General features: G+C 35.3%; 2 protein-coding genes across 2 annotated transcripts; one reads left to right on the top strand and one right to left on the bottom strand.

Moving 5' to 3' along the window:
- The first annotated feature begins 13,424 nt into the window (after positions 1-13,424).
- On the top strand, positions 13,425-17,003 carry LOC120133285 (homeobox-leucine zipper protein ATHB-15-like). The gene is made up of 10 exons (XM_039149892.1): positions 13,425-14,000; positions 14,087-14,775; positions 15,052-15,133; positions 15,438-15,519; positions 15,609-15,699; positions 15,966-16,068; positions 16,157-16,257; positions 16,339-16,476; positions 16,526-16,681; positions 16,765-17,003. Exons 2-8 carry the CDS (start codon positions 14,680-14,682, stop codon positions 16,381-16,383), a joined length of 600 nt encoding a protein of 199 aa, XP_039005823.1. The 5' UTR covers positions 13,425-14,000; positions 14,087-14,679; the 3' UTR covers positions 16,384-16,476; positions 16,526-16,681; positions 16,765-17,003.
- Positions 17,004-17,553: 550 nt separating this feature from the next.
- On the bottom strand, positions 17,554-18,277 carry LOC120133282. The gene has a single exon (XM_039149888.1). The coding sequence runs from the start codon at positions 18,193-18,195 to the stop codon at positions 17,614-17,616; it is 582 nt and encodes a 193-aa protein (XP_039005819.1). The 5' UTR covers positions 18,196-18,277; the 3' UTR covers positions 17,554-17,613.
- Positions 18,278-22,518: the final 4,241 nt, after the last annotated feature.

Below are 22,518 nucleotides of genomic sequence, written 5' to 3'. Positions count from 1 at the left end.
CATTCACCCCATTTAATAACTTCTTGAGTGCTCTATTCGAATAATTTTTTTTTCGACTACGTTAAAAATACCCAAGTAAAAGACCTGCCTGACATTTGCTTATATAACAAATCAAAATAAGCATTAAAAAAGTTTTCATTTTAAAACGGAATTTTTTTTGAACTTTCTCATTTTAAAGTTTTTGTGTAGCAGTTATTTTGCATTTTGAAAATTACCACCAGCTTTTGGCGTTGAAGGCAGCAGTGGTAGCGGCTTTGCCCGGCCACTACCTTGTTCCTTTTTATTTTTCAGGCAATTGTTTCGTTTTTGTTACTGTTTAGTTATTTTTAATATATTTATAATAACATTTTCTCTCAATCTTTTCACTGACGGAGGATATCATTTGTTGGTGATACCTTTAAGTTTTCTGTGCAAGTTTCTTTCATTGGTTTCTATTTGATTCTTTATCTCAAATTTCTTACGATGTTATACTTTGGTCATGTTTTCTTTTGTATAGGTCATAGTTTCTTTTCGATATATTGTTCTTTGTATTTTTCTTAATTTTTTGTGTGGTGATAAGATGAGAATACAATTAAAAAAAAGATTGATTTTTCATTCATCTACCTTAAATCTTTTTCAGATCTTTTTTCTTTTATATTTGTTGTTCGAAAATATTAGAATAATCTATTTTTACATGTCATTGTCTCGGCAAAATCAACGAGATAATGTTATTGGAAAAAAATTCACGAGATAATACGTTCCAACAATTAATTGCTCAGATAGAGTGAAATCTACAGTTCGAACGTATGTCTCCAAGAGCTCAGGGCGACCAAGGAGGTCGCCATGCCGTCCCTGCGAGCTGTGGTGAGCTGCTGCACTTTGCATACTTGAAGGTCGCCATGCACGCCCTGCTGAAATGGAGGTCGTCATGTTTCAGATAAAAGCCTAATTACCGAAATGGGTAATCATTGTTACTTAGGGAAATTTAGGTAATCGTCATGCACGCCCTGCTGAAAATGGAAGTCGTCATGTATGTCGGGAGACCTTATAGGTCGTCATGTGATCCCGGCGACCAAACCTGCTCCCCGTTGCAAGCCGCTGCTCTCATGCAGCTTTAATAGCTGCATTATTGCAACATCATTTTCGCTGCTTCATGTAGCAATTACTGCTGCATTATTGCAGATGTTGGAGGCCCATGATTTCAACAATTATTGCCCAATTAATTGAAGCATCCGTGGCTTAATTTTTATATATAGGATATGATATGGGGTTAACGAAGCATAAAAGAAAAAAGGGAGAAGAGTGCGGAAAGAAAGGAAAGGAAGAAGAAGAAGAAAGGGAGGCAATCATCGTGAGGTAATTTTTTATTTTATTTATATTAGTTTATTATTTTAAATTGTTAGTTTGTTAATTTAGGGTTTAAGGTAATCACCTAATTACCGATATAGATAATCATTAGTTTGTTAATATTTAATTAGTTTGTAGTTAGTTAAATAGTTAAGTTATATTTGTTTGTTGAATTTATATTACATAAAAAAATTTAGTTAATTAGTTTATTAGTAGTTTAAGTTATTTATAATTAAAAAAAATAGTTTATTAGTTTAAATTATATAAAAGAATAGTTTATTAGTTGATTAAGGGAGCGTTTAAGTTATATTTTAAAAAGTTTAGTTTATTAGTTTATTTTATTATATTATAAGTTATTATATAAAACTTTTTTGTTAGTTAGTTTATATTAGATTATATTAAATGATTTTATAAATATTGTTGTTTAATTTTTTTTTACAAATTCATTCGAATGGCTGACCAAATTCCACTGCTGAGACTTGACAATGAACATATTTCAACTCATTTGGGAATAATGATGTTATTCTTATTTAGTAAAATAAAATATTTTTTTAATGAATTATTATTATTAAATATTTGAATATTAATTTATGATTGTGATAAAATTTTGAATTATTTAATTGCAGGAAGACGAGCAGCGAGTCCTTCGTCATCGGCTAAATAATCTGCCCAAGCCACACCAATTGATAGAAGTAAACTTGCAACATGCTTGATTTTGGTGTGTAACATTTGTGCGAGAATAATCAGAGGAAGATTTCGACTAGTCCACACATGTGAAGATCTAATAATTTAAGAACAAAAATTACATAAATTCAACTTCAATTAGAAGATCTAATAATTTAAGAACATAAATTACATAAATTTCCTTGCAAAAATAGGTTCATTATCACAAAAATAGATGTAGACATTTAATATCCTATGTAGGTGAAAGCATTCATCAACATAAGTGTATGTGCTAACACCAGCATACATACATGCAACAACTGCATGAGCACATTGATATTTTCATGCCTGAAAACGACCACAATCATACCATTTGTGTCGTAAATCAACTTTAAATGTTTGGTATTCTCCTCCTACATTATGGCGTATTCACGATACAACAAAAATATGAAAAACTCAGTCGAAATTATGAACTACCATTTATGTTGCCAATCGCTCATTTGCTTCCATTGCTTCCACCACTGTAGGAGCCCAAGTTTGACCTCTATTTATAAGACTCTTAATTTCCTTGCCTTTATCGGACCAAACCTTAGCCAACCTAAAGTACGTCTCTTTCACCACACTCGCTATTGGGAGATGACGTGTATCTTTTAGTACTGAACTAATGGCCTCCGCAAGGTTTGTGTTATATGTCCGTATCACCAACCTTCATCGTATGCTTGTGACCATTTTTCCCGCGGTATTTTTGAAGCTCACTTCCAAACACGCTGATCATCGTAAAATACCTTCAAATTCTCCAATCTCTTATCAAAATTTGATCGGCGTAGTTCGTATCCTGTTTCATAATATATTGCGTTAGATCGCAATTAAAAAAACCACATAAAAAATTCACAAATATTGAAAATAAAACTTACCCATACTGAATATCTCGCTACTAATTTGTGCGTTATGAAACTGGAAGTCGGTAATTAGGCTTTTATCCGAAACAACCATTACTTATATCGGTAGTTAGGCTTTTACCCGAAATCCTAAACTAACAAACTAATAATTTAAAATAATAAACTAATTTAAATAAAATAAAAATTACCTCACGATGTTTGCCTCCCTTTCTTCTTCTTCTTCCTTTCATTTCCTTTTTTTTCTCTCTACACTCTTCTCCCTTTCTTTCTTTTATATTTTGTTAACCCCATATCATATCCTATATATAAAAATTAAGCCCCGACTGCTTCAATTAATTGAGCAATAATTGTTGAAATCACGGGCCTCTAACATCTGCAATAATGAAAATGAAGTTGCATGAAGTAGCGAAAATGATGCTACAATAATAAAGCTATTAAAGCTGTATGGGAGCAGCGACTTGCAGTGGGGAGCAGGCGAGCATGAGGGGAGCAAGCGGTAGGTTTGATCGTTGGGATCACATGACCACCTATAAGGTCGCCCGACATACATGGCAACCTCCATTTCAGCAGGGCGTGCATGACGACCTTCACGCATGGCGATTATCTAAATTTTCCTAAGTAACAATGATTACCTATATCGGTAATTAGGCTTTTATCTGAAACATGGAGACCTCTATTTCAGCAGGGCGTGCATGGCGACCTCCATTTCAGCAGGGCGTGCATGGCGACCTTCAAGCATGCAAAGTGCAGCAACACACCACAGCTCGCAGGGACGACATGGCGACCTCCTTTGTCCGCCTGTCGACATACGTTCGAACTGTAGATTTTACCATATCTCGATAATTAATTGTTGAAACGAATTATCTCGTAATTTTTTTTCCAACAACATTATCTCATTGATTTTAACCATTGTCTCAATAATTTATATTTTTATTCAACTTACTGTCCCTACTTATTCAATGTTATATTTTATTTATAATTATCTTGGATGAATCTCCTATATCATTGTAAATGATGTCTTTTATAATTAATGCAATATATTTAACTTTTAAAAAATAATCATTAAAAAAGTACCCGTTCTTTACCTCCATTGGTCTGCTTTTCTGCTGCACAGTTAAGTGAAAAAGCCAAAAGTGACGAACCAATAATCTTCGCAGATATAAGAACCAAGGCGTTTTTCCCGAAAAATCACTGGTGATCGGTATATTTATTAATCTAACACCGGTCAAATTATATTTTTCGATCTAACACCCGTAGCAGTAAAGCGTGCCCCCTGCCCCGCGTTATATGTTGACATGGGGTTACACATGGGTATAGCGCGACCCCTGATCTGCACTATACATCACGTAAGGGTATAGCGCGGATCAGGGGCCGCACTATATCTTTTATCTGAATAATTATATATAGCGCGGTGCAGGTACCACACCTTATATGGTTATAAATACACTCCTCCGCCGGTTAAATTTCTCACATCTCCTCGCATCTCTCCTCTCAACTCATAAATTAATACAACAATTCCGTCAACGAGTAATAATTCTAGCAATATTCTCATATTTAATTTAGAAGTTCGTGCGATTTTTCGTTATAAGGTAATTAAAATCATTACACATTACTGTAGTCGAGCTGTCAACTTGATCAACTTGTTCAGCCAGCCCATAGTGGGAGCTTAATGATTGACCCCGAACAGTACGCACTTGAACAAAATGTGCATACATCTCAATAGCGGCGTCTGAATAATTACTTTGAGCTTCAACCATAATTTGAACATCATCATTGTTCGAAAGTTCGAACGCTGTATAAGTTAATGACAACAATGATGTTGGAAATTTGTACTGCAACGAGGACATTCTTCTACTACTTCTAACATGAATCTTCCTCAAAATCTTCGTTATCAGCTCCTCAAGAGTTATGTTTCTCTTGAATGATATTTTAACACGCTCATTTAATACGAAAACAACGCCAGTTTTATCTTCTCGAATTTCACCATCATAATAAACAATAGCTGAAAGTCGCTCCATTATTTGAGTTTAAAAGTGCGGCAATATTATATCTGCAAAAAATAACTGAAACAAACCTGATTAAATAAATTATATATGAATGAAAATATAACACAATAAATTTTTTACACATCAACGTAAATAATTTAAATAATATAATTTTATATTATTACCTGCATCGCAAAACTATTTCGACGTATGCTCCCGCTTTTCAATTTTACAAACATAAAAATTAATTGAAAATAATTAGTATAATATTTTTTCAAATAACGATAATAAACAATAAGTATAATTAAAAAATTATAACAAAATTACATTATAACAAAAAATCGCACGGACTTCTAAATCAAATATGAGAAGATTGCCAGAATTATTACTCGTTGACGGAATTGTTGTATTAATTTATAAGTTGAGAGGAGAGATGTGAGGAGATGTGAGAAATTTAACCGGCGGAGGAGTGTATTTATAACCATATAAGGTGCGGTACATGCACCGCGCTATATGTAAATATTCAGATAAAAGATATAACGCGGACCAGGGACCGCGTTAAATATAATTCACCCCTACGTGGCGTATAGCGCGCCCCCTGATCCGCGCTATACCCCTATGTGGCGTATAGCGCGGATCAGGGGGCGCGCTATATACACGTGTAACCTATGTCAGCGTATAGCGCGGTACAAGGGTTGCTCTATACTCCAAGTGACGCCAAATCAACATATAACGCGATTCAGGGAATGCGCTTTACAGCTACGGATATTAGATCAAAAAATATAATCTGACTGGTGTTAGATCGATAAATATATCGATCACCAGTGATTTTTCGATAAATACACCAAAAACCAAACTCTGATGAGTTAAAAAATAAAATAACCCCCTTCAAAAGCTAAAGCACTATTCTCTCTGTTTCTGTCTTCCCATTCTTACCCCTTTTCCGCCCCCTTTGAAACACCCACCGTAACCATTTACCAACAACAATTCCTCCACTGTTGTTCTTTTCTCTAAGTTTGTTTCGGTGGTTGTTTTGTAATTTTTCTTGTTCTAACGGGAAAAAAAGAAACTCTCTTGGTGAAAAGTGAAACACTGGTTTTTGATTGATTGAATCACCGGAAAGAAAGAAACTATGTTTCAGAGGTTAGAGACGATTTGGGTCTGGCTATTTGACCAAACTGACACGCCTTTAACGAATATTTACCTTTTTGGCACCGTTTAATATATATTTCCCGAAATGGCACCCTTTCGGCTGAGCTGGCGAAAGGCGCGTCCCCGGGGACGCGCTTTACCCGTGTTTTCGCTGAGTTGGATGCCACGTGTGGAAGGCGCATCCCCGGGGACGCGCCTTTCGCCAGCTCGACTGCCACGTATTTTGTTTAATAATAAATATTTTATTTTTATTATTATTATAAATTAATAATATATTATGTAAAGTGTTTCGATTATAATGTAAGAATTATCAAATGTATTTTGTTAATGTGTGTTAAAGGTGGAGTGAATTATCTACATTAATATGATATAACAATATATGAAAACCAGTTTTGACTTTATTGTAGTTATAGGAAAAATGTATGAAATTATAATATTACACGTATGGTTATATTATTATTTTTGATTTTGATTATCGATCTATTAATTTTATCAGTTAATTATTTAAATGTTATCAATCTAGTCATCTCTTATCAATATTTAACGAAAATATTGATGCATAAGTAAATAAATTAGTATAATTACATATTTAATCTTCAAGACTTACATATTTTATGAAATTAGTCTTATTGAAAATTTAATTTAATAAATTTAATCCTCCAATCAGAACATGAAATGTGTCATCGTATACATAAATTTTTAATAACGTTTCATTTGTTTAATTTAATATTTTTCTCTACTTAGAAGGTGGAATTATTATTATATTTTAAAAAAATTATAACTAATAATATTAATTATTATATTAAATAAATATATTAAAAATATTTATGTATTTAAAAGTTAAAAAAAATTATTTAGGTGTACATACATTGACAAATTATATAAATGCAATAACATTAAATTATTAGAAACAAAAACATTCATTTAAATACAATATTAATTACATAAGAGTTAACGGTTATATGATGATAACAGAGCTGGATATTTTTTTCTATTGTGCCCGATGTTTCTACAATGCCACATCGTTTTTGTTCTGTTGACTTCTCCCGAATATCCATATCACAATGTATTCTAGTAGATTTTGGACGACCTGAGTCCCTCAATAGCAATGGATCTGGTACAATTGTAAGCCAAGTTTGAATCTCATTTGGGTCTCTTTCGTTTCCTATGGGCGGAAACTCAAATTCATATACCTTGAATACTTGTGAAAGTTGGTATACGGGATCAACATAATTTTTGTAGTCCGAATGTGAGCAAGCAGCAATGACATGAGAGCATGGATATTTGAGTGGTTGAAAGAAACCACAATCGCACCACCTCTCTTGCAAATTAACTCTGAAAGAGTTAGCTCCAATCCCTTGCAGCGGACGTGGCATTTCGGTTATACGAAACAATTCATGGGTGCGAGAAAAATTTCTAACTAACATCCCATTTGATGCAGCCACTTTTTTCTGTAAATCAACTACTAGTCTTGGGTGGTAAATATGTCCGTTTTGCATCCAAGTAAGAGCTTGTCCACCGAGCTTTGCAAAGAGTTGACCCAAATGAAAATAAGTCGTTTTAACCAACGCCGTGACTGGTAAATGACGCGCCCCCTTTAATGTTGAATTTATTGCTTCAGCAAAGTTTGTTGTCATATGACCATAGCGATACCCCCCGTCATATGCATTTATCCACATTTCTTTGCTGATGTCCATAATGTACTCGCACCCCTTCTTATTTTTGCCAAACAACTCTTGTAGCATCGACTCAAACCTTTGAGGTAAGAGTTCATAACCTAAGCCATTAGGAATATGTAATAGTTAATATGAAGTATAAATAAGTAATAAGAAATTGATAGAAAAATTGGGAAAAAGTAACATACCCATTCGCACGACTAACTGACGTTCATCGTTCTTCTTGTATTTTCCGTAATAGTTTGCAGCAATATAACGGACACAATAACGATGTTGAACATGTGGAGGTCTATACATTGTACCCAAAGAGTCCATTGCTGCTTTTATCCCGGCTCCTCGGTCTGAAATAATGCATACTCGTTCCCTGGTGACAACATGTAAACGTAAATTTTTAAGGAAAAAAGCCCAAGACTCAGTGTCTTCTCCTTGAACGAGGGCAAACGCAACAGGAAGAATATTGCGGTTTCCATCTTGGACCAGAGCCAATAATAAAACTTGCTTGTATTTCCCATACAAGAAAGTACCATCAATTTGGACAACTGGTTTACAGTACTTGACTGCATTAATACACTGAGGGTAAGTCCAAAAGACACGGTAAAATTGGCAGCGATCGCGAACCATTCGATCATTCACGTAATGATGTTGAGTTTCGAACTCAATAATTGTCCCGGGATTAAGTCTTTGCATAACATGAAACCAACTGGGCAGCTCGTTGTAAGAGGAATCTCATTCGCCATGAAGTTTGCAAATGGCATTCTGTTTTGCCAACCACGCTTTTTTATATGAGACAGTGTACCCATATTGTGACTGTATAACAGAAATCAACACTGCAATAGCTATATGAGAGCTTTGCTCCACAATGGGCATGATTGCTTGAAAAATAATATTGGAGTCCAAGTTGGGATGATCCTGGTTTATACCTGTTGCACAACATGTATGAGGACCGTTGTATCTGGTTAGTTCCCATAAGTTGTTCTTCCTCTTCCTGTTTGATACACGGACCATCCATTGACATCCGTTGTCACGTTGGACGCAGTAGCAGACATATTTCTCCGTGTTAGATTGATCAACTCGGGACTTAACTGAGTTACGAATATTGTAACTCTTTATTGCCATCATTTCTTCCTCATTCGATGTGAACTCCATTCCAATATGTAAATTACCGTCATTGACTAATGATTGAAGTCCATAGTTGCCAACAGCAGGAAGATCTGGAAATTCAGGATCATACATTGCATCATAATCAGCCTCATACATATGTGCAGGAAGTTCGACTGGTGTTGTATTTATCGGAACGTCATCCTCGTCATCATCAGAATGTACGTTAAACTGTGGTGAGTCAGGTTCAACGAATAATCTCGTTTCAGCACCATCTGCACCTGGCTTCCGAAGAGGTTCTTCTGGTGGAGATGAAGGTTCCTCCGATAATCCAATGTTGAGGTCAAATAAGTTCTCGCTTGCGTGTCCTCCCCTTGAACTTGAGGCCATTGTATCATGTGGGATGTGAATAGACTGCCGTCTCGTTGGCATTTCCATATGTAAGTCGAAAACATTTGCAGATGAATGTCTGCCCCTTGAAGTAGAAGAGATGTTGCCATATGGATTATTGGTGAAGCCACGTGGGTTGAGATCATAAGCAGTTGCAGATGAATGCCTTCCTATTGAACTTGATGGCATGGTATCTGGCGTTGGATCTGCCATTAATGATGTGAAATCATTACAGATCAGTTGTGTCGGGCTATCAACTTGATCAGTTTGATATGCAATGCCAAAGTGAGAGGAATATGAGAGACCACGAGTTGCACGAACCTCAATAAAAGTGGCATACATTTCAATAAGAGATTGTGAACTCCCCATATGAGCATCAATCATCATAGAAACATCATCATCATTTGAAAACTGAAATGATGTATACGTGAGCGGAAAAAGTTCAGTAGGAAATCTGTATTGAAGTGAAGATAGTCTTCTCTGGCATGCTACACGAATCTTTAACGAAGTTTTTGTGATTAACTCCTCAATTGTGATGTTTCTCTTCAAGGTTAAGGGGATATAATGATCTGACTCAAAAACAACCCCCTCTTCAGCTTCCTTAATTTCTCCATCATACAAAACAACAACAGAAAGACGGCTCATTTTCAGAGAATTTGAGAATTTAGAGTTTGGGAATTTGGGAATTTAAAAGCTTGTGAACTGAAGTTTGTTTTGAAAGTTTATAATATGTTGCATATAATAGTGTCTATAATCGGAGTACTATTCATATGAAGGCGCGTTCCCGGGGGCGCGCCTTCCATTATTTTGTCAGAGAATATGTTATCATTGCCCTATTATGTCACTCATGTCCCTCGGGGACACTAGATATATCAGTAAATCAGGTAAATTATAACCAAAATTTAACTTCTTTTGAAAGTTCAGCAAGTTAAGAATAACTTAAATTAAAACGTTATGTGAAGTTTGAATAAATTAGATAAAATGTTATGGATAAATTGAATAAATGTGAAGTGATAAGTTGATTGTGACATTGAAATTGTATGGAATGAGCATCGAGATGTTTTTACGAATAAATGTGAAGTCATAAGTTGATTTTAATGTATACGTTTTAATATATATGTTAATGATAAAATCATATGTATGGATAAATTTAATTCAATTTAAGTATTGTGAACTATAATTGGAATATAACTTTTAATTTTGAATACAATTGGAATATTAAGTTGAAATTTAATGTTAATTTTCGAATTCTATAATTTATATTTTAATTTTAAATTTCGAATAATATTATTTTTATTTTTATTTTAAATTTCGAATAATATAATTTATATTTTAAAAACATTTATCAAACATTTAATGTTAAATGTGAATAAAAAATAACATTAAAAATATGTATGTAACAACCATGAAACATTTAAATAACATAACCAAATTACATAAAATTCTGAAATATAACTATTTAAATAAAATTAAATACAACTGGATCACCGATGTCGTCTTCTCGAATGAGTTCCACATGGCGGTGGTTGTCTATTTCGTGGAGGATTTCTTCGTGGAACTTGTTCTTCAGTCTCCTCATCTTCACTATCATCATCAGCAGCATTTTCTTCATTTGGTGTAGATGACGCTGAAGGGGCTGAAGGGCCTGTATAAAATAACGACCCTGGAGGAGTGCTAGTAACAATCTCACCGCTCCCCGGGAACTGTGAAAACTGTGGAAACATTGGCATCGATGTCTGTGATCCAGATGGAGATTGAGGTGTCTGCGGAGAAGCACCACCAGCCAAATAAGATGCATATGAACCATATGTTGGATCATTAAACATAGTCGTATATGCACCTCCATATGGTGCGGGCTAGGCATGTAACCTGGCGGGCTAGGAATGTAACCCTGCGGGCTCGGAATGTAACCCTGCGGAGATGGCATATAAACTGGTGGGCTTGGCATATGAAGTGGAGGGCTGGGCATGTACCCCTGCGGCATCGACGGATAAGGATATTGTGGTTGGACTGATATAGAACCGGTAGCGCCTTCTCTCCGTCCATGCGTCGAGAGACGATGATATTGAGACGGTTGACGTCTTTCTCGGCGCCTAGGGATGTTAACCCCTCGTGCTTCCGCCGAAAGTAGAAACGGCTTCCCATTTTCATTAAACCAGTCTATATAGTTATCCGTAACCATATGATCAGTTTCAGCGTAATATTGTCGAGGGGCCAACAGTGTGTATCGGTTCTCCCAAAGCGCAATCCAATCTCTGTATCTCACCACCCAGTTAACATCTTTCTTTCCTCGTCTATATATGTTATGCACGTCGTCTAAATTCCTAGGTGCTCCAGGAATATATTGTGTACAACCATACTGACAGAGCACGCGATCAACTGGATGCCACTCAATAATAGCATAACATATAAGAGGTATAACCGATATCCATACCTCTAATGACCCACTAAGGTGGGGTGAGATGCAAGCTTTCACTTCATCGCTCGCATAAGGTATCCACTGAAACTGAAATATAAATATACAATTCAAATAAATAAAATATTCTAATTATATCTAGCATTTTAAATTAAAATATTAATAATTAAACAAATTTAAAAACATACCTCAGACCCAGCTTTCGTATCAATAAGTAAATGAATTTCCTCTAACCCAGTAGGTATACTTTTATGGTCCTTTCTTTTCATCGACCACCTATGAAATATAATATAAACTAAATATCACCATATTTAATTGAAAATATTTAAATCAAAATTTAGTTCGAAAATTACCTCAACAATAAGGGGAATACGTATGGTTCATTCACGATCGGGCATAAAAAAGGCATGCGGAACCACGCCCATGATTGTAGAAGCAGAAGACATCCACCGATAGCAGTTTTCTTATAATTCGTCGCCCGACACATTTCTCTAAAGATAAATGCCAAAATTGCAGCGCCCCAACTATATCTTCCAGCTTTATCAAAATCGATCAGATGCCGCAACCACATACAATGCAACTGGTTGCGTGATTTGTCGGGCATCAATATTCCTCCAATTATTCGTAGAATATATGCCCGAGCACATGCCTTTGCTTGATCCTTTGAAGCATTTTCATTTAAAACCTCAAAATTAGCTTTCAACCAAGATAAACCTATTCTACCTCCATTAAACTCTGGCGGAGCAACTCCAAGATAATCAATGCACATTGATTTCCAATCTTCATCTGCCATACCACACATCATATTTCCGTCGACGGGAAGTCCCAGATGCATAGAGACATCCTCCAATGTAATTGTGGCCTCTCCACATGGAAGGTGAAAAGTGTGTGTCTCGGACCTCCACCTCTCAATCAGTGCAGAAATTAGGACAGGTTCGAGTTTGCAACCGCCTATAATTGTTGCAATATACCTGAACCCGGCAGAAGCCAAATATGACAAAATATGTTCCGGTGTCGGTATATGTGGATTTTTAATAAAAGTCTCTAAAATACGATCATTATCCTAAATAATATATATTATAAAAAATAAAAATTAATATAAATTTATAATAACTTTAAAATAAAAATAAATTTAAATATTAACATTAATTATATAAAAAATATTACTATATCGCTAAAATGTCTGGAGATATGATCAATATCCAATCGCAACAGCATTTCGTTTTCCATTATAACTGTAGACAAAACAATATAATTAGCAAAAAAAATTAATAATTATAAATAAATAATAATTATATAAATATTATTTTAATAAAAAAATAATATTTACATAAATATATTAATATAAAATATAATAACTATTTAAAAAAATACTAACATAAAAATAAATTTCTTACCACTAATAATAAATTTAAAACTCAAATAGTTGGAGAATTTGAGTTATATAAGAGAGGAGAATATGATTTTGGTGTGAAGAATGAGGGAGGGTTGAGGGGGTTTATATAGGGGAGGAGGGGGTAGTTAGGGAAAACGGATGGGGGCATTTATGACATTTAATGGAAGGCGCGTCCCCGGGGATGTGCTTTCCACACGTGGCAGTCGAGTCAGTGAAGGCGCGTCCCCGGGGATGCGTTTTCCACATGTGGCATCCAACTCACAAAAAACACTGGGACGCACCTTTCGCCAGCTCAGCCGAAAGGATGTCACTTCAGAAAATATATATTAAACGATGATAAAAAGGTAAATATTCGTTAAAGGTGTGTCATTTTGGTCAAATAACCGTTGGGTCTCTCCCGAAATGGAGACCGTTGAAGGGATGCCGTTAAAGGCGGTTCTTTGGATTTAAACTGGATGCCCCTCTCTTTTTTTACGGGGGGAGAAAGAAAGAAAAGGATTGCTTTGATTCCTGAGAAAAGCTTATCTGGGAAACGTTTCTTTTGTGTTTTTTAAGGTCTGTTTAGTTTTAAAGGTGGCATCTTGGTGTCTCAAAATCGAAAGGCTGGCTGATTGGAATCGGTAACTCGCTCCAAGAAGACAGCTTTTTAATTTTTGTTTGGAGAAAAAAGAAATGGTTGAGTGAATCAGATCGTTATTTGGGATAGGAAGCTCTGATCTCGAAAGATATCACGAGATTTTTCTCGGTGTTTGGGGCTTTCCGTGAGAGTTCCAAAAACAAAAAAGCAAGGTCCAAGGATAAATCCATCTCCAAACAGGATATCGTTGTCCCTTGTCGGGTTTTATCCTTCTTTTTATTTTATTTTTTTCTCTTTTGCATCCTTAAACATTTCGCAGTCAAGGATTAAACAACCCCAAAGTCTTAAGATTTCAGGAACTTATGATGAAAATCTAGTTGAAAGCAAAAGAAGGAAAAAGAAAATCCATTTGTGTCCTCTTCGTTTCCAAACTATGAGTTAAGGAAGAGAGGGAGAGGGAGAGGGAGAGAGAGACACACACAAAACAAAAAAACCTTCATTTCCTTAGTTCTTGGTGGGTTTTGTAAATAAACTGATAACTTTGGTCTTAAATTGAGTTTTAGTACTATTGTTAAGTTGCTTGCGGTTTGAGGAAAGGAAGTTGCAAGGCTTGTGTGGCTATCTGAGGTTTCTGGGTAGCTGAGAAATATTGGGGGTGAAGTTTGAAAGGTGGCAATGTCCTGCAAGGATGGTAAACATGGGAGCTTGGATAATGGGAAATATGTAAGGTACACACCTGAGCAGGTTGAGGCCCTTGAAAGGCTTTATCGTGAATGCCCCGAGCCTAGTTTGATTCGTAGACAGCAGCTGATTAGGGAGTGCCCCATTGCTCTGTGCAATTTATTTGCTTCAATGGATTTGCATTCAGTGTTATTGATAATGATTCAAGAAACGATTAGAATCAACTACTGAGATGTGGGATTTTTAGTATTTATCTTGTTCTTGGTTGGTCAGAATTTTCGTTTCAGGTGGAATACCATTTTTAATATTTGATAATGCATGATTGCATGTTATCATGTATGTTTTAGATTTTTCAGATGTAGAGAGAAGCAGAGGAAAGAAGCATAACGCCTTCAAGCTGTGAATAGGAAGCTGACAGCAATGAACAAGTTTTTGATGGAGGAGAATTATAGGTTACAGAAGCAGGTGTCACAGCTGGTGTATGACAATGGTTGCTTTCGTCAACATACCCAGAATGTGAGAATTTATGCTTTTGGCTTCAGGGTTGTTGCTTCCAGTTGTAGTTCTTTTTTTTTAATATATTTTGTTTGAGTACAATGTTATAGATTGAAAAGAAGTAGAGAAGAATTCGAGAAAAAGATGATAGAATAAGAGAGAATTCAGAGAGAATAAAAGTTCATTCATTCATTTCATGCCTCTCTTTCCTTAGTACAGTGTATTATTCATTCACAATGTACCAAACAAGGAATGACAGCTTGCATTCCTTTCTAACGGTTGCAATCTTTGGTGCAGGTGTCAAGTAATTTTCCACTCTGTTGGGCTACTGCTTGTATCGACCCAAAACTTATCTCATCTGTCACCATTTCATCAGCAGGTAAAATCTCATCTTTTTTAATGATCACGTGTGCATCATATGTTCTCATTTCCCCCAATTCATCATTCAAAATCCCTAATCCATTCCCATCTTTTCCAATCCCTAACATTCCCCGAATTTCCCAATTCATTCTCTTCGTGATTTTCTCCTTCTTCTCACCCAACCATAACATACAGCAGGAAAATTAGAAATTTAACTGTTTGTCAATTCAACTAAATTGGAGCTAAATTGCATTTTTATGTACTTTCTATGAATTTTATTTACATGGATATTGAGAGAGAAGGGTTCAATTGTTCTATTGCAGATCCTAGCTGTGAATCGGCAGTGACGAGTGGTCAACACTGCATGACACAACAGAATCCTCCTGGAGATGCTAGTCATGCAGGGTTTGGTTCTTTCCTTCCATTGTGCTGTGACAACTTTGTTGTGTGTTTTATTTGCGTGTTATAACTGATGCTCGTATCTTCTTTTCCAGGCTGTTGTCCATTGCAGAAGAGACTTTAGCAGAGTTTCTTTCAAAGGCCACTGGAACTGCTATAGAGTGGGTCCAAATGCCTGGAATGAAGGTATACCGTGACCTTTCCCCCTAATATTTGATATTCAATTAGCTACCCTTTTGCCTTATAATGACAAATAATTTCAGTAGAACTTCTTTCCTAGTTCAAAATCACTAAAGCTTCTATAGGGCTTGTTGTATTCTTTAGAGTGGCTTTGGTGTGTCTGTTAGAATGTAATTTCTTGGGCAAAGTTTTTTGTGTTAGAATGTAATTGTTTCATTGAGCAGCGCTTGATTTTTAATCCATTCCCTGCATCTCTTTTTTTACTTGAACAGCCTGGTCAGTGGTCCGGATTCCATAGGAATCATTGCTATTTATCATGGTTGCCCTGGAGTGGCAGCACGTGCCTGTGGCCTTGTGGGTCTCGAACCTATACAGGTAAGTCTAATTCTCTTTGCAGCCTGCTACTACATCCTCTGCACATTGACCTTGGACTTTAAAATTTAAACATTTATGTTCCTTCCAGGTTGCAGAACTCCTTCATGGTTCCGCGATTGCCGAGCTGTGGATGTTCTAAATGTGCTGCCTACTGCCAATGGTGGAACCATTGAGCTGCTGTACATGCAGGTCAGGGATCACTACTCTGTTATGGTTGTTAGACTATTGGTTCTTTCTTATTTAACGATTACTTCACATTTTCTGATATAGCTCTATGCGCCAACGACATTGGCGCCTGCTTCCGACTTCTGGTAGTTGCGTTATACTTCTGTTCTAGAAGATGGAAGAGCCTTGTGGTACGTTGTTTAATAAGCTGTTTTATTTTGGATATTAGACTGAATGGCTCCAGTGCAATGCTTAGGTGGTTTTTTATTTAAATGCCTTTTACAATGCTTAGGTTTGTGAGAGATCTCTGAAAAATACTCAAAATGGCCCTAGCATGCCTCCAGTGCAGCATTTTGTGAGAGCAGAAATGTTTGCAAGTGGATGCCTTATTCGGCCTTCTGAAGGGGGTGGTTCAATCATACACATTGTTGATCATATGGATTTGGAGGTATACTACTCGTTTATGTAAATCTTCTTCAATGTGTTAAACTATATATATTGCCTTAATTTGGAATGCTTCTCATCAACCAGCCATGGAGTGTGCCAGAAGTATTGCATTCGCTTTATGAATCATCAACAGTGCTTGCTCAGAAAGTGACGATGGCAGTAAGACTGGTTTTCGAGTTAGCATTATGTTTTTTTGCCCTTCTCCTTTTCGTGTTATGAAAATCTGAAACTGTTTGGAGGAAGGCTTGTATATTCGGAATTAATATAGTTGTGGCTTTAGAAAAAGGGTGAAGATATTTTGTTGTTGGTTTGTTTCTGTAGTGAAACCCTATGTTTGGTCTCGAGGATTACGTCTCAACTATGAAGTACTGTTGGATGATTGAACATTTGCAAATATTAATCAATTTAGTAATCGGAAAGTTGGTTGTGAAGCCATGTATCAACTTGATAAGATGGATGGAAAAACGACCCTTTCAAACTTTGAAACGACTCTCCATCTGTTGATTGTCTCATAAAGTCGGTCCAAATGAAACTAGAAATTACTAGGATTCGAAAATAGTAAAGAGTCGTTTATTGATATATATGGTTTTATTACATGAAAATGAGATAAAAACAATATTACTTGCTAGAAACAACCCTTTGTTAAAGCTTAAGCTTTGCTCAAAGAAAAACCCTAAAGCATTTGAGGCCAAACCCAAAAAACTTTATAAAGTGAGTGAAGAGTTTGGTCCATAATAAAACTTGAAAAATGAAGGCTCAAAAGGGATGGAAAAGAATAGTTTAATAAATACATTAGGTAAAGTGGTAAATTCCAGTCGAGATATTCATCCACTAAAATTAGGTGTATAATATAGGTTGATTGAGAAACCGGGAGGGAAACCAAAAAATAATAAAAACATTATGAAAGGGTTGGGCTAATAATTTGTCATATCATCAGTTTGAAACTTTGAGATTATTGATATCCCTAGTAATTGCTGGGATGCAACTAGAGCTCCTAGCGATGCCACCATTCTTCTGAGCTCCTGATCTATCCCTAGGGCTAATTGATTTGGCTCTATTACTCTTCCTCAAAATCTCCCTCATGGCTTCAGCTGTCAAGAGAGCTGGATAAGCCCTCCCAAACTTGTTAAACCTTGCACATGTATTCATATGTGCACTCAAAGCTTCCTCTATCTTGCCTCCGTTTTTCTCCATTCCTTCTTTCACCGCCTCTGCACACAGCCCGCATATCCATTTCCCCAAGAACTTGTTGCGCACTCGCTCGATGTACTCTGGGGTGCACTCTTCGCTCATCCCACAACACTCGCACTTGGCATCTTCGACTTCGGATATAGGCGGAAGCTGGTTCTCGTCCGTCACGGTGGTTTCTTTGTAATTATCGAGCACTTCCTTGCTCAGTTGGAAAGTGATATCCGAAACGGTCCTGTGGATGCTGTCGTTGGACAGTTTGGGTGGCTTGGGGAAGTTGTTCCTCCTCGCGTAAGTGCTAGTAATAGCCTCTCCATGTGGTGCCATTTTAAAAGAGAACCAACGCGTAGATATTGGGAAACTTCGTATGAAACAACCAAGTTGAAGAACTAAGATTGAAGCTTTAATGGAAGTGAAATAACTTTGTACAACTAAAATGGTGGTTGATAAAGAGTTAAGTGCATGAAGCTAGGTTATTTATAGAATGTGGGAACCCTTTCTTTTTCCTACTTAACAAGTGAAACTTATGTGTGGATCCTGTAGACTCACATGTCGACTATCAGCAGGAGCCAGTTTCGGCTTAGAAATATGCTAGACTTTTCAAGAAATGCCAACTTGCTTTCAACTTTTTGGGTTTAAAGCTAACTGTTTTCCTTAACCTAGAGAGAGGATCCATCACTGTCGTGTCATGGAAAAGTTTGTATATATATTTTTTTCCAGTGTTCATCTTCACCACTACTGTTCCATTTGGGGCAGTTGAGTCGGGATCATCATGATGCATTTAATATGAATTGTTTATGTCCTTTTAGTTTGTTGAAGAAAGAAAAAGAAAACCGTAGCTACCCGTATATGCATCTTTTAGTCCAACGACCTCTACCATTTGGGGATAACCCGAGAGCTTCACGAGAGAAGTAAGCTAAAATAAGGGGTGAGGGTGCAATGAATATAACATAAACTATTACTATATAATATAAAACGCTGAAAGTTTAAATATGATAATAATTTGAGAAATAATCAATTTCGAATATGCTTCTTTCTCATTAATATCCACACGAGCGACAAAGACGCTAAGAGATAAAGAAATGTTGTTGAAGTTTGTTTTTTGTTAAGAAAAATTAAAGTAACATGATAAAGTAATTCACATTTATCTTGCAAAGGAGTTTTTGAAATTAGTTATACCTTTAGACTTGTGGGTTTGAATGGAGTTTTGGTAGAATGGGTTTTGAAGGTCGAAAGCTTTGCAGGGTTGTAGATGAGCAGCCACATGTGAATATGACAGTGAAATGACACGAAATTAGTTATCATGAAAACAACTGTTTTTATTAGGGTTTTGGCATATCGATCGGCCACCCTCATTTGGTTATCTTGATGAAGTTTCTAGAATTCAAACTCCACCATTTTTGTCGAGCATCGTGTTTCTTACTTTCCCTAAGCCATTTGCAAACTATGTCAGTATTAGCCACTGTGCATCTGCAAGTTACAATGTTAGAGATAATCAAATACCTTCTTATAAGTATTTGAATTTAAAATTGAAATTAAAAAAAAATGAATCTGAAATGATGTACATTCGATATCAATTTAGTTTAAATCTGACTAAATTTAAAATATACTTATATGTAAAATAATATTACTCTTAATTTAAAATTTTAAAAACTTTAGATTTATTTTAATTTTAAATCTTGCAGTAATTATATTTAGCTATTGTGCATTGATCACGTTCTTCGTAGGCGTCTGGCTGCTATCCAGGTTTGGAATGAATTGATTATGCATTCTAAACTTGAGTCGTTCTTGGCCGTCGATATTTCGGACTGGATTGCGACCAATTTGCATGGACCCTCCGCCTTTGCTAAGAACTCTACCAACTGGGAGCTTATATTTGCTGCAATTCTTTGGAATCTCTGGATTACTCGCAATGCAAAGGTCTTTGATACGCCTATGGATGGGAATGGGACAGTGATTGAGCGTAGTTGTCGACTTGTCCAGATGACTCTCCAAGCTCGTGAGGAAGGAAACTAGGTTTCGATTAGTGCTCCCGCAATGCCTCGTGGTTCTTCTCATTGGGTGCCTCCACCTACACAGTGGATAAAACTAAATAATGATGCTGCCTGAGAAAGGAAGATGGTTGTGCTCGTTATGGTGGTGTAGCTCGCGATAACTCCGGTACGTGAAAATTCGGTTTTTCAAAATTCATTGGAGTTTGCTCTGTGATTGATGCGGAACTCTGAGGGGGGGCATATGTTGGCCTTCATTTTGCATGGATGCGGGATATCGTAAAATTATTCTTGAACTCCATAGCTTGGATGCTCTGCGGATTCTTAGAGTGAATTATACACACTCACTTGGGTGACATATGAATGAGTTGGGGAGATGTAACTGGAGTGTTCAAGTCCATCATGTTTTGCGTAGCGGAAACAAAGTGGCAGGTGCATTGGCGAAGTCTGTATCCTTTGATAATTTGGAACACGTTCTTCTTCGTCCCCACCAGCTTCTATAGCTAGTATCTTGCATGAAAATAGCTTGGTTGTCATGGCCGATGGTTAATTCTTGTTTGGCTGTTCAAGCTATGCTTGTTTTATCTTTGATTGTTGTTTTTTTATTAGTACACATACTCTTTTACTCCAACTAGGTTTAGGGAGGCTTTTGAGGCATATGTTAATATTTTGATGTATGGTTTTCTCGTTAATGAAATCATACTTTCCACCAAAAAAAAAGTATATTTAATTCTAAAACTAACAATTAGATTTGTTTTTATGAGCGGTAGCTTAGGTGTTCCATATTCCCCTAGGTTCGAGTATAAAAAATGTCACTAGTGACATGTGTCATCATCTGATTAGAAGATGAAATTTATTAAATTAAGAAAAATTAAGATCAAATTGATAGAATCTATAATAATAAGAATTAAATATGTAATTATATCAATTTCATTAACTATCATGCCAACTCCTCCGTCACATATTAACGATGATGGCTTGATTGATATAATTTAAATAGTTAAGAATGATTGGATTGAAAAATAAAATAAAATATAAGTGCTCAAATTAAAAAATTTCATAATTAAGTGATCATTGGTATCACCATTTATTATATTACTAGACATTAAATGTTATTAAAATATTAATATTTTAAGACAAATTATTATCTTTAAGTTATATTTTGGGTTGGCTTTTAATTTCTAAAAATTGTATTTGGCTTTTTTTTAGGATTCGAAACTTTTTACAATTATTTTAGTTTAGATTTGGATAATAATAGGTACATTAATTTTGTTTGGATTTATGTTAATATGTTTTGATTTAGGTTTAGGGATAAATATTTTATAATATGATTTTAGATTAATTCTAGAACATTAATATTGAGATTTTTAATTTTAAAAAATTAAGATACAAATTCTAATAATAAAAATAAAAATTATTCAAAAGCCCATGTACTAATATAATGGCGTAATACCAAAAATAGCCTCCAATGTTTATTGTAATGGTCATTTTGGCTCCTATTCGATTTGTGTCAACCATTAGATTTTCAAGTTAATTCGGGGCGTTCTCAATTCGGATCAATCGTTGTCGCTCTTTGTCTCGATAACTTTTGGTGCTACTTTTTATTAGTTATAATTCAAGAATTTTATGTGAATATATATATATATATATATATATATTGTCACATTCCAAATTCAAAGCTAAAAGTTTTAGTTTAAATTAATCGAATCAATAAATCTTTAAAATCAATAATTTTATGTGAATATGTATACACAGACGAAATTCAGAGTTAGAAGTTATTGCATCAGATATAGAGATGATCTTTTAACCAAGAAAAGATTATATTGAATCATTAAACTATCACTAGAAATGGTGGTTAACTAATAATAAAATATAAAATGAGAACAAAACATACAACATTTTTACTATTTATCAATGCTAAAAAGAGATAATAATAATAATAATAATAATAATAATAATAATAATAATAATAAATGAATAAATAAATTATCCATTCACTTAGATTCAATTATCGAGTTAAAATTGGGTTGAAATTTCGTTCGGATTGGATATGTGTAAACTAAATACGGGTTGCTTTCGATTCAGATTACTTTTGGTTCGGGTTGCTTTTTGTTCAGGTTGCTTTTGGTTTGAGTTGCTTTCGGTCCAACTAAAATTTAGATTAGTTTCAGTTCGATTCGAGTTTTAGATTATTCTTTCTGATCTATATAGTCTCATATCAGATAAATCTATTTGAATAATCATATACATGTCAAATGTACCAGGTCTATTTCTAGATAGATGAATGCACAAAAAAATACAGCTAAAATGTGGTTAATTTATAATATTTGAAACCCAAAAAAGAAAAAGAAAAATAGTGCAGAGTGAGCTTTAAGAGTTGTAAAATACTGAATAATTGAAACAGGACGAACAGCCTTACAATATTGTACGTTCTAGTTGATACAGGAAGAAATAAAGATGGTTGAATTCATCCACGTTTTTCCTTTCAAAACCTTCAATTTATAATACAAACAAAACCAATAATGGAACTCACATTGAAACTGAATTGTTTAACCCAATTTTTTTTCCTATTTTATTTTATTTTTGTCAAAAAGAGAGACCCTGCTTTGTTAAAGGCCACTGCTTTGCCTTTGTTTACAGCCTAAGGAAACTCCGTGCG

The sequence above is a fragment of the Hibiscus syriacus genome, unplaced genomic scaffold (assembly GCF_006381635.1).
Source record: "Hibiscus syriacus cultivar Baekdansim isolate YM2019G1 unplaced genomic scaffold, ASM638163v2 tig00110578_pilon, whole genome shotgun sequence".
Classification (NCBI taxonomy): domain Eukaryota; kingdom Viridiplantae; phylum Streptophyta; class Magnoliopsida; order Malvales; family Malvaceae; genus Hibiscus; species Hibiscus syriacus.
The sequence above is the reverse complement of the archived record's forward strand: the minus strand, read 5'-3'. Positions and strand labels throughout refer to the sequence as shown.